Below are 13,338 nucleotides of genomic sequence, written 5' to 3' on the forward strand. Positions count from 1 at the left end.
GGGTAGCTGGTAAGGCACAAATGAGGTCATAAGTTCTCTTAAATAGGCCCCAACCCCGGGGATTTAGGGTTCATTTCTCAGTGCCAACTCGGCGAGTTGGCTCTCTGACTCGTTGAGTCGAATATTAGACCCACATGGTCAATCAGTCTCTACTCAACGAGTTGAGGCACGAACTCGTCGAGTTTCTCAATAGATCTCAAAATAAAAAAAATAATTAATATACATAGTAGTCCGAATATTACAATTTGACATTAATTTGGAGATTTGGATGTTTATGTATGAAATGAATGATCGTTATGGATATGTGTTTGTTTATGTGTGTTTGTGTGAGAGAGAGAGGCCATTTTTTATTTTTCTTTTGTTTTTAAATTAACAAAGTGTTAATGAAAACAAAAAAGCAAAAAAGAAATTAGAATGACAAAAATGTCTTTTTTAAGTTTATCTGGAAACAAATTCCAAGAAAATTTCTGATTTTAAACTTTTCATACACATCATAAACTTTTTGAACTATATCCATATTTTTTTTTCAAACTATAAAGATCAAATTTGTTGTCTAGTTTTCATTATACTATTTTAGTTATATTTAGTCTTATATCTAGATATCTTTTTGACTAATTAATTTGTTTTATTAGATTATCCTTATTAGCAACTCAACCCAACCAATTTGTCTATTAAAAAATTAATTTATCTATCTTCCACGTATAGAATCTCACCAAACACAAGTAACCCAACCCAACCATTTTATCTATTAAAAAATTAATTTATCTATCTTCCACATATACAATCTAACCAAACACAATCCTTTAGACTACTCCCATTCACAATGAAAATCAACCAAACTATCCATTAATTAAATAGTTTCTCTCTCTTCCACATACCCAACCCAACTAAACCCAAATTCTTACACCCATTAGCAAACCAACTAAAACCATTTTTTTATTATATAAATAATAAATTTTAAGATTATTTTTTACTCTACTAATATTTATTAGAAAAATTTTAAAATATTTAATTTAGTTCTATTAATAAATTATTTATTTTAAATATAAAACTAAAAAAAATATTTTATACTTATAAAACAAACTTAATAAAATAGATAAACAAAGTTACAATTAAAACATGAAATATAAGATTACAGATACGAAGATGCAAACTACATAATTATCTATCAATGCCAAATTTTTGCCATATATGCTTAATTAAATTGTTTTTCAGAATGTTATGAGCTTATCTATTACGAAGTTGTGCCCTATTAGACATATAACTGGATAGGTCTACAATTCGTTGAGTGAAATATTCTAAATTTTGATCGTCATCTTCAATATAGGTTCTTCGTTTCCGGTTTGTAGGCCTGTCATTTAGAAATTCGGATGGATCATAATAATGAAGGTATGTGCAACGTTCATCCTCCACAATCATATTATGAATGATAATACATGCAATCATAATTTTCCCCATCATATCCTTGTCCCACAAAAGACATGGGTGTCGAAGAAATGCAAAACGAGCTTGTAGAACTCCAAATGCTCGTTCAACATCTTTTCTAGCGGCCTCTTGATGTTCAGCAAACAACTTGTGTTTTCGAAGTTGGGGGGGGGGGGGAGTTATTGACTTGACAAAAGCAACCCATGAGGGATATATGCCGTCAGTGAGATAATATGCCATATTATTTAATGACCATTCATAACATAACTCACATTTGGTGCCCGACCTGCTAAGACCTCATCAAAAATTGGAGACCGATAGAGGACGTTAATGTCATTGCATGTACCTGGTGCTCGAAAGAATGCATGTCATATCCATAAGTCATACGATGCAACGTCTTCCAAAATGATTGTTGGTTTACCGCTTCTACCTGCATATTGTCCAGCCCAAGCAGTGGAACAATTTTTCCATGTCTACTGCATACAATCAATGCTTTCTATCATACCTGGAAATCCACGTTCCTCCCCCACATGAAGTAGTCTTGCAAAATCAACTTCATTTGGCCTTCTAAGATACTTTTCACCGAAACATGCAATGACACCTTCTAAGAACTTTATTACAACATCCCTTGTTACAGTTTCACTCATTCTCATATATTCATCTTGTGCATCTGCTGATGTCCCATACGCCAAGACCTGGATAGCTGCCGTACATTTCTGCAATGGTGAAAGACCTTGTGTACCTGTGGCATCACGCCTTTGTTGAAAATATAGGTCATTGGCTGTAACAGCTGTCACTATATGGATAAATAATGGTCTTTGCATACGAAATCTACGCTGAAAGGTTGCTTGATCATATGTTGGGCTGTCAACAAAGTAGTCTTCCATTAAATGTGCCTCACCCTGATCATGTTCTCGATCGCAATACCTCCTTCTTGCTCTGGGAGGATGATCTTGTATGAATAATTCAGTGATGATTTCATCGAGTTGTCGATTATTTTGAACAACCCGTGTTTCCCGTTCTGAATATTCATTTGAACTCGATGAGTTTTCATTATGAGTCATTTTTCAAAAAGATAAGAAATGAAGAGTTAGTGTTGGATATCAAAGTAGTCTTCCATTAAATGTGCCTCACCCTGATCATGTTCTCGATCGCAATACCTCCTTCTTGCTCTGGGAGGATGATCTTGTATGAATAATTCAGTGATGATTTCATCGAGTTGTCGATTATTTTGAACAACCCGTGTTTCCCGTTCTGAATATTCATTTGAACTCGATGAGTTTTCATTATGAGTCATTTTTCAAAGAGATAAGAAATGAAGAGTTAGTGTTGGATATCAAAGTATGCCAGTGATATACCTATTTATACTAAAAAGATAATGATAAAAAACAAAAATAATATTCTATTAGTTTATCTAAATAAAATCTAAGCATCCAATACGAAAGTGACACATAGAAATAAAGATAATATTTGATTTGGTAGATGACAAAGTGTGCTACAGGCCTACTGACAACTCCATGTGCAAAACAGATTTATAAACAACATTACTTAATAAATATATAACAAATACGTGAAATACAAAATTACAATATCTTACAAATACATAACACACAAAACTACATAATAAAATATTTTACAAGTTAATTAAAAGATAATCTGGAAATATAAAACACATGATGACCGATAATTAGTTTCTATAAAACTTCAACATTAGAAAGTGTTTCATGTTTTCTTCTTCAAGCAATAAATGCTCCTTTTGTAGCAATGTGTTCAAATGCACAAGTTGCATCTTGACGAGTTTCCTTTCATCTGTTTTTTTCCCCCTTTCCTTGTCTAAGCCGATTCTTTGTTGCTGCATTTCTTTATACAAGTGGATTCTTTTTTTTTCATGACTTCAAGTTCACTTTCTCTAGCAAGCCTCATTCCACGAAGTTTTGTAACAATTTCGTTAGAAGCCTTACCTTTCCCTTTTTTTTTTTGCTGCATCTCTGCCTGTTAGACGTTTAACCGTTGAACCATCACTAGTTTGCGTTTCTGGGTTGGAATAGAAACAAAACTCCCATTCTTCAGTAGTCTTTGATCTTTTCGAGCTACCACCACTTTCTTCATTACCCACTTCACATTCAGGACGGGAACGTGTTGTGTCACGATCTAACTCTAAAGGCCACCTCTCATGTTTACATATAACTTCATTAAAAACAATAATGTTGTTGAACTTAGTCCCACTCGCCTCATAAAGTTTATGAGCTTCGTTTTCAATATCTTTTTGACTCATTCCACTTCTTCTTCGACGTCATGCTTCCCGATACACATCAACCCACTTTTGTGCATTTTCACTAAGTCGTTTAAAACGACCTCTCGTTTGATCTTCGTTCCTGCTATTTAGTTTTTCTGTATTTTCAACCCGAGCGGCATCATACAGTTGCTTTATTTGTGCCCACAATGATGCTTTTTTTTTTTGGTTTTTTCCACGCTCCTTATCTTCACTAGTAAAACACCATGCTGACATTATAGCGACATCTTCTGCAGCATCCCAATTATTTCCTCGTGGTTGTTTTTCAGTATTTTGTGATGTTTGAAGATTATTTGTGACAGGATTTTGGTTAGGATTTGAAAAAAACGAAGAATTTTCAAAATACTGAGCATTAGAACGATTTTGAGAGTCTCCAAAATTTATATGAAATTTTGGAAACTCACCATCCATATTTAGAAAATACATATAAAAATGGATTAAAATACAAAGTGAGGATTGGATATGAAGATATATGATTTCATACTCTTTTTATAGGTAATAAAAATTACAATTTTCAGTATTATTTTTTTTTGAAGTGGATAATGTTAAATTTTATTAAATATATGATTTTATCCTAAAAAATCTAATGGTTAATTTATAGGAGGACACGTGGATTAAAAAAATTCAAATCAAATTGGACCAAACTTTCAAAAAAATGAAACTTTTTGACCATTGATGCAAGCCAAAACCGTTTTGATCCAAACTTGCTAGTTTTGACATACCACGAGGACCATTTTTGCAATTTGTCTAGCTTTTTACCAAAAGAAATAGATGAGTAGACTTTATAAAATAGTTAGGATATGACACTTGAATTTTTAAGAAAAGTAAATCCCCATGTGGCCATGTATCGAAACCCATCTGCTTGTGTGTATGCCCGTAAGCCCGTAACGTTAATGGTTCAGTATGAGTCATTTTTTTTGGGTGTTATTCGACAGAGACCAAACACAAACCCAAGCCCAAGCCCAAGCGATAGTACTTTACAAAAACGGTTGTACACTTATTCGTAACAAAATTTTAATTTCGAGTAACAATATTTTACTAATTTACCAAAAAAAAAAAAAAAAAAATCATACTTGATGTATATCAAAAAATATATTTAAGATATTACAATTTACAAGTATACAACAACCATATAAACAAAGACACAGTTAAATTAAAAGTTAGGTAAATTAGTTAAAATTAATTAAAATTAATTAAAATTAATTGAGAAATTTAATATTCTCCTACTTATTCTTCATACATATCCTCCTATTATTTTTAGATGATGAAAAATATTTTTAAAAATATATTAATTTTATTAAATGTGACAAATACATAAGCTTAAGTATGTAAGAAGATAATGGGATAAAAAAAAATACAAGAATATTTTATGTGGCATGTGAACAACAATCTTCTTAAACAATAGAAGGTAATTTATCCGCAACAGCTATAACAAATAAAAAACAATTATAGAAATGTTTTAGTTTTATTTTTATTTGTGATAATTGTGTAATTATTTGTTTAATTTCAGAAAAATCTTTTATTTTTAAATTAATCAAAATATAAAAAATAAAAAATAAGAGATTTTTCTTGAAAATAAAGATCAAGGTATGTTAGAGTTATATATGTTTTGGATTGTCTTATTGTTTTCTAAGAACAATTAACAAACACATTTTAAATCTTACTCCTAAACCACATCTTTATATGACCTCAACGTCATAATGACAACATGAAATCCTTTGGAAAATGACATGGCCCGTGTATTCTCCTTGTTTACATACTAAAGAACTTTGTAACTTGATCTTAGGACATCGGGATTCATAAAGGCATTCGATCATATTCATTGTTGCCTTAGGGATAAGAAATGCATGTTTAGGGTTGAATTGGGCTAAATAAGTTGAAATTACACATAGAATTATATTAGTGATTATAACTAAGAATATTTTATAAGGTGATTTTTAACTCTCCAGTAAGTATTAGAAAGTGAAATTGAGTAAATATCAAGAGTAAATGTCTCTATTGCTAATTTTTTGGTAAATATTTTGGCATAATTCAATATTATAGTATTCTTGATTGCTATGTGACTTTATATATTATTGTTGCATACATGAAACATATTTTTAAAGTGTTCGTTTGAGGAATGTTATATTGTATTTTAAAACATGTTTTAAGCATCCTTTATATGCATTTTTAAAGTGTTCGTATGACTTTATATATTATTGTTGCATACATGAAACATGTTTTAAAACATTTTAAAACCTGAGTGTTTCTCGTGCACTTTTGAGTTTAACTCCATTTCCGTTCTTCATGGACGGTTAAACTATAACTCTCAGTGATGGACTTTGTAATCCATTTCATGGTTTCATGTGTGATGGTTACATGTTTCCAAAATGTCGGTATTGGTTGTTGGGCCTTTAAATAGGCTTTGGATGTGATGCTACTAACTTGTTTTGAGTGTAGAAACTTAGGTTGAGAATTTAAAAATAAGTGGATTGCATTACTTGGGTTTGATTTTGAATTGGTTATTAGTAATTACACATTTCTTTTTATCCCAATATACCTAGTAAATATAAAATGGGTTTGAAAATATTTTTAGAGTTTGTCTTTGAAATTAGATTATTGTCATTATCGAATTCCATTCAGAAGTCAAACTCCAACTTTACATATTAGACTTCCCGTGTCTAACGTTGCTATTTTGAAATGGTTGAAGGATTAATGAACATTAGTGAAAGGTTAACACTTGAATATTTAGAGGACCTTGTAATTTTATTATTAATTGTATGCAAATTATTTACTTAGGTATAGGTTTTGATTCATTTGTTGCATCATCGTATGACTTGACCAACTTTCAAAAATCATGATTTTGACCGTTTAGGACCTAATTCCGCAACTTGATTTTTTCTTACAAAGAGTATTGTTTTTTTGAAACAAATGGGACATTCATTGTTTAATGACAAATTCAACTAGCCATAGCCATACGAGAGGTGTTCATTTGCAGGGGAATGGGCTTTACTTGCCTGAGAATGGGCCTGGGTCACGTGGGTCGAATATATCACACACAAATGATGGTTTGGAAGCTGAGTAGTTGTCCAGATTAATATGGATTCCGGTTGCGGTTTGTATTCCACGGCACTCAGAGGTTGAAATACGATTTATAATTGTGGATGGATAACGAAACACGTGGTAATTTGAGTTCATATCAACAATGATGTAAAGTTAGGGGGACTTTATTTCTTTCTTAATGTTCTTTCAGAAACACGAGTAGCGTGAGTTGTACGAAAACCTATGAGACCAATCCTCGGTACTCATAACATCTTCAGATGATCAAAAACAAATAATCCGAGAACAAAATTCATCTAAAAATATATGATAGGGTCAACCAAAAATCAAAGCGATCAAGTAGGTACAATGAATTAAGTGATGCTCAATCATTGAATAGAATGGAAACGTACAACTAATAATATCATAACATCATTACACCAAATTTACAACTAATAATATCGTAACATTATTACACCAAATTTACAACTCATCAACATTCTTAATCTACTATTCCTTTCACACACAACTCTTTCACTCTTGACATCCAACATCATCGGAACTCGGAGGCCCAAGTTCCTCCATTGTCTTATCGGCGAATCCTCCATGTATTTCATGGCAATGGAACTTGGCTTTCAACGTCTTTGGTGCGCTTTTCCTCTGTGGATGAGGGTTCCACAGAACCCTCCACATCGGAAGTCACAAATTTAAGGTAATGTTCAATATCTTTCTCAGTGCTGCCGGTCCTCCGGTGGAACCATTTCCGAACAGTTTTTGGCTTCCGATCACTGATTGCAATGGCGATGTCATTCGGGAAGAGATCTCTCATCACAAAAGCATGCAGAATTGTGGTTATCAGTAAGCCGAAGACTGTTAGGGTTGCAACTACTGTGAGAGTAGTCGATAAAGATTTAGTGACTATGTTTGAGACTTCGTTTGTGTATGTAATTGTTGCAATTGCAGCTCCGGTCATCGGAAAAGTATATGCCCACCATGCCAACGAGAACTTGAATCCTCTGAAAAAGTTCACTCGGACTGCCTGTAAATTATAAAAAAGTTATTTAATTAATTTCCACTCAAAAACAAAAAATTATAATCAACTTGTAGATTCTTTTTTCGAAAATGAAACGAACCAGTGAGAAGTAAAGAAACATGGCGATGAAGTAAGCGAGACGAGAGCCATAATCGAAGGATCCATTGATTTTCGCCCACGCCATTGAAGCAACACTTGGAGCAGCAACAAACAGAAAGAAAACAGGATGAAGCTCTTTTGGTAAAGTTTCATTGGTCGGAAGTCTCTGATACAGAGTCACGAACAACACCGTGTAGTGAGCTAATCCGACGGCGAAGAAGAAGATCGGACCTTCTTTTAAACCCATCGACGCACCCAACAACGCCCCGACGAAGTTTCCGACCACCGATAAATGATTAGACGGATTCGCCACCTTGGATAGCCTCCGCTGCCCTCCGGACATCCATTGCCCATAAATCTTGAGCTCCAGGATGAAAATGGGTGTCATAAGAACATACCATAGAAAATGTGGTAGATTTGTGGTCACCGAAGGTGGAACTCCGGAGGCCAAAAACAGTAATGCGATCCATGGAGCGAAGAAGAAATTGACTCGAATGGGATGGTAGTATTCCCGACGAACAGCTTCGAAATAAAGAACCATTTTCAGAAGGTAAGTCGAAGCCACAACCACGAAAAGAACGACTGATATGCACCATAGAATTAAGTTCACATTCGGGCTTATATGAAGGAAATGTGTGGAAGGCGTCGACGCCAAATTCTTCCACATGATCGCTTGACTGCTGACACCGAGGCATATACCAAATGATGAGATCGGATACCGGAGAAGAAACGGCCATTGTTTGTCGTCGGGAAGAATTATTTCCTCCGATGGCTGTTAAAGAAGACAGCACAAACTGTTAAAAACTGAAATAATTTGATAAACTTTCAACCGGAGGAGGGGAGAGTCGAACATATTACGTACCCTGAGAGTATCCAACTCTGGTCCTTCCAATGCATCGAAATACCGATCAACAGGCAAATTTTCGCGGGGGGTGTTCACCGGCGGTTGATCAGTCGGTGGTTTTCCTCGTAAAGTGGAGAGATTTCTCTCGAGTTTACCTGACCAAGTTTTGAATGAGTTGTATCTTTCGTCTTTTAGTTTTTCGATTCTGGGGTTTCTCACAGGCAGATTGGGGGATTTTCCGGCGGCTACAGCTGCTTCAAAACCGACGCCGGTGGGTATGGGTTGAGAATGGAATCTGGTGGCGTGATTAGTGGTTGGTAGTTGACTCTTTCTGTCGAGTTCAACGTCGGGACTGAATGCAACTCTTTTGGGGGTTTGCAGGTGGGTTTTCATCGGAGACGGTGGCATGCTGATTGAAATCGACGGTGTTATATGGTGGTTCAAGTGAAGATTCGAGCATTCCCCTTCGTTATTATTTCCCACAGAATCCTAACAAAATCAAATAACAAATTCAGTAAATTTTCAAGAACATTAATGAACACATCTCTCAAACGATTCAAATAAAAAAAAACATACCATAAGTGCAAAATCAAATCCAGCAATTTCGTTAGCATCAATGGATCTGATTAGCGATGGGATTACTTCCTCTTTCTTCATTCCAATATCTTGAGCGACTTCCATGGCAGAAAAATCTCCTGCTACAAAGCAAAACTTCATTCGTCATGATTCATCAAGAATCAACTCGAAACTAAAAGTTAAATTAAAGATTTCTTGTTTTATTAAGTGGTACAGGACTCCGATGTCATGTTCCTGTTTCTTTGCTCATAAAAGACGATAACTTTGACAGATCAGATCAGTGTTCTGATGCAGTCTATGGAGCTAGATTTGAAACTTAATTAGGATTGTACATTTGCGGTAAAATGTGTATAAAAGAGTTGTACCTTTAGCTTTCACCAAGAACAATTAGACGGGGATGATTTCAAAATCAAAATCAAAATCAAATTGTCTAATATGGTTGCAGGTCAAAGAGACAAGAAGGTCAAAGAAATTGGGAGAAGGAAAGAAGAAGAAGAAGCACACATCTCATGTGGTTGTATGTGAAGCTTTATATATACTACGCTCACTCCCTTCTTTCTCATAAACTTCCAAAATGCAATATATATATTTTTTAATATAAATTTGGAACAATGAATAAACAAAGTGAGAAGTGGGACCATTACAAGTAACTATTTTCCCCCAACACTCAAAATTATATCTTTAGGCCATCTTGGATGTTGTTTCTTTTTCCTCCACCAGCAGTAGTGTCATTTATTTCAAAAACAACGGTATATTTGGAATAAAAAATAAAAATAGATAAACAAAATAGTAGAAAACAAACAACCTCCATAATTTATGTTAAATGAGGTAAAATGTTCAGTTGACTTGGAATAAATTAAATCCAATTGTATTGCGATGCCAATCAACATACTCTAGATTTGAAGTTTGCTGCCCATTGAAATCAATGTTATCAAATATATAAGATCGTTTTCATTTTGCAACATAATACATAATATTTTTCTTGAACGGTTGAAATAATATTAAAGCTAGCTAGGTGTTAGATAGAAATGAACAAAAACATTACATCATAGGGTTATGCATTACAAATGATGCGCTCATATCATTTTGCCTTTATGTAGTACAATTATTTTTTCTCATAAAACTTTTTTTTATCAAGTGCAATGAAATCAATACATGATACATAAAAAAATATATATTTGTAAAGAATCATAAAATCATAGAATAAATAAATAACTCGCGAAGTTAAGAGGCTGTAAGTGGCTTTATGTGATATGTAATGTCCAATTTTCAACTTTGAGGACACAATTTAAGGCTTGATTTCGAGTCAAAAGGACAATATTTATGGCTAGATGTTGGTTTATTGAATTATTATGTGAAATTAATTTTCTACCGTTAGTGAAGACTTATTGAATTTACATTTTTATACACTAAAAAAAACACACATATACAAAAAACGGGATCAGGTCATTATACAATCTTACAATCATATTAGTGATTTTAGTGTCATGGATCATTTAGTGTAATTGGAATAAACATGAGTATCAATGGGAATGTAAATTGTGGTTTAATACAAGTTAGATGGTGAAGCGTTCACTTGAATATAAGACAAGTTTAATATCGAACACAACAAAATATGAGGTCGAGGAGTTTGCCTCCTTATGAGAGGTCAATGTGAAGCGCCTATTGCGTTATCCAAGATGCGGAGGTCCTTGTTGTGGTCCCTTGAACCCATAAGGGAGCGCAACCTCTTGGGTTTGAGTCAATGCCCCATAACCACTATATAATTCTGGACTTAAGATGTAATGAAAAAAACATGATCAAAATGAAGGATCATTGAAGAAACTATTGACATCCAATCTTGTAGTCGAAGTTATATTAACTGTCAAGCTGCCTATTATATAAATTTTCAATTGGATAGTTTTTTTTCGGGATATAGCAGCCTGAGCTTAAACACTTTGGATAGTTTTTCCGAGAACTATTTTTCAATTGCAGTTCACAATTTTCATATTTCTCCACTTTTGGTGTTAACTAATAAATTTGAATAATTCTGATTTTCTCCAAAACATTTTTGCTTATGCCAAAAATATTATATGTTCTTAGGGACTATACCAAATTAAATTAACATAAGGAAAACTATCGATACCTAAAGTGAACTGACACGATTATTGAGAAACCCAAATTCTTGATTGTCCACTTTCCTGTTTAGCACCCGTTATTTCTGTCAGATCCTAGGTCCTGATTTTGCTACAAAATGATCATATTGCAATTTAGATCATTTTTTATTTTTAGGATGTATAATCCAACAACCAAGATTTCGCTCTTAATAATAATGGTTGAAATATGTGTATTTTCAAAAATATGCTACATTAATCTTTGTAGAGTAATAGATTGTATGAATTAAAAGATAAAGTTATATGGAAAAATAAAAAATGCATAATTTTCTAGTTTTCTCTATTAATTGATTGGAATGCATTAAATAAAGAAAATATTTACATATCTTCATTCCTAATAATTATCTCCCCTAAATGCCACATGTCACCTCATTACACACCATCCTTCCACGTGTCTTTTTCTCAGATTTGTGCAGAAAAAAAAAATCCCGCCCACTACATTAACTACCAAAACCAATTACAAAATTACAAAATTTAAATACAAAATCTTTCCCTATAAATCACATTTAAATGAAATGATATTTTCTGAATTTTCCTACTAATTAGCAACTATGTTGCCATATTATTAGCAATTTTGAATATTTTTGAATTGGTTTGATTTATCTTTTACCCATTATATATGCATTATAATAGGAACTAATTGCATTTGTTTTATCATTTATCACATTTACATATACATCTTTATCTAAATATTAAATGATTTGTTTACCTTTGCGTCTTTCATAATTTCGTTCTCTGTATGTCTTCTTCACTGCTACTTTGGTAATTCATTCTCATGTATATTTTTTCTTCTGTTGAATTAAGTATTGTTCTTCTGTTTATAGTTCTCCTTCTCCTCCTGGTATGCGTATACTTTTTTCTTCTTAACAAAAACCTATTTATCATTGAACTATATACGCATCAAAAAAATTATATTGTATATTGTTTCTCTTTAATCTTTAATATATTGACGATTGTTCCCTGTTGTGTACGGAAGGTTATTGACAATAATCTGTTCATACTTTCATTGTTGATGTCTATGTTATTGACGATTATGCCCTGTTGATACCTAATTGCAACAAAAAGTTTACTGATTTTGAGTGTTGCTGTGATTATCGTAACCAAAACATGTCGATCATTGAACTATATACACATCAAAGAATTGATATTGTTTATCTTTAATAAATTGATATTGTTTTTCTGCATTGAGTATTTTGTTTATGCATCTGTAATTACACCATTTCTGTAAAAAAAATTATCTACTTCCATATACCATTAAACTAAACTATCACAAATATGTGTTGTTAATTACAAGTGACATTAAACTAAACTAAACACTCACTTCCATATACCATTTTGAAGTGAGTGTGATTCTTATAATATTCATATATACCTTGCAAACTAATGGTAGGAAAATAAATATTCATGAAAGAGATAGGGGCTGCCCTATTCTGTTATTATTTTTCTGTATTGACTATTTTGTTTATCTAAAAAAGACAATAAGTACTAACCTGCTTGCGTGAATGATCATTATTTAAATATATTTACATAAATGGTCCCTATGTGTAAATAATTACTCATGTATAGTTTTTAATTTTTCTTTGCATAAAAGTAAAGCATAAATGAAAATAAAAATAAAACTATGATGCAGCAATTAGAGCTCAAGGTCAAATTGTTTTAAATGTTGCTTCAAGTGGGATAGCTTCATTATTATTGACTGGTGGCAAGATAGCACACTCTCGGTTTATAATTCCCATAAATCTCACCGAGGATTCTTTTTGTTCAATAAATCAAAAAAGTGATTTTGCTAGTTTAGTAAGAAAAACTTCATTGATCATTTGGGATAAAGCACCCATGGTACATAAACATGCATTCGAAGCTTTAGATCGAACTTTGAAGGATATATTAAAGTGCCAAT

General features: G+C 32.9%; 1 protein-coding gene and 1 pseudogene across 2 annotated transcripts; both read right to left on the reverse strand.

The window, feature by feature from the left end:
- Positions 1 to 1,181: 1,181 nt before the first annotated feature.
- Positions 1,182 to 2,736, reverse strand: LOC145012541 (uncharacterized; annotated as a pseudogene).
- Positions 2,737 to 7,106: 4,370 nt separating this feature from the next.
- On the reverse strand, positions 7,107 to 9,786 carry LOC145010393 (S-type anion channel SLAH2-like). Of its 2 annotated transcripts, none has more exons than XM_078968940.1 (5): positions 9,654 to 9,786; positions 9,289 to 9,407; positions 8,731 to 9,201; positions 7,870 to 8,640; positions 7,107 to 7,775 (listed from the first exon to the last, which is right to left on the reverse strand). In XM_078968940.1, the coding sequence occupies exons 2-5, from the start codon at positions 9,391 to 9,393 to the stop codon at positions 7,350 to 7,352; spliced, it is 1,773 nt and encodes a 590-aa protein (XP_078825066.1). In that variant the 5' UTR covers positions 9,394 to 9,407; positions 9,654 to 9,786; the 3' UTR covers positions 7,107 to 7,349. The 2 variants fall into 2 exon arrangements, with proteins under 2 accessions (XP_078825066.1, XP_078825067.1); XM_078968941.1 differs by having other exon boundaries at positions 9,289 to 9,410.
- Positions 9,787 to 13,338: the final 3,552 nt, after the last annotated feature.

This window comes from Lactuca saligna, chromosome 8, assembly GCF_052625555.1.
Source record: "Lactuca saligna cultivar CGN05327 chromosome 8, ASM5262555v1, whole genome shotgun sequence".
In the NCBI taxonomy this organism is placed as follows: Eukaryota; Viridiplantae; Streptophyta; class Magnoliopsida; order Asterales; family Asteraceae; genus Lactuca; species Lactuca saligna.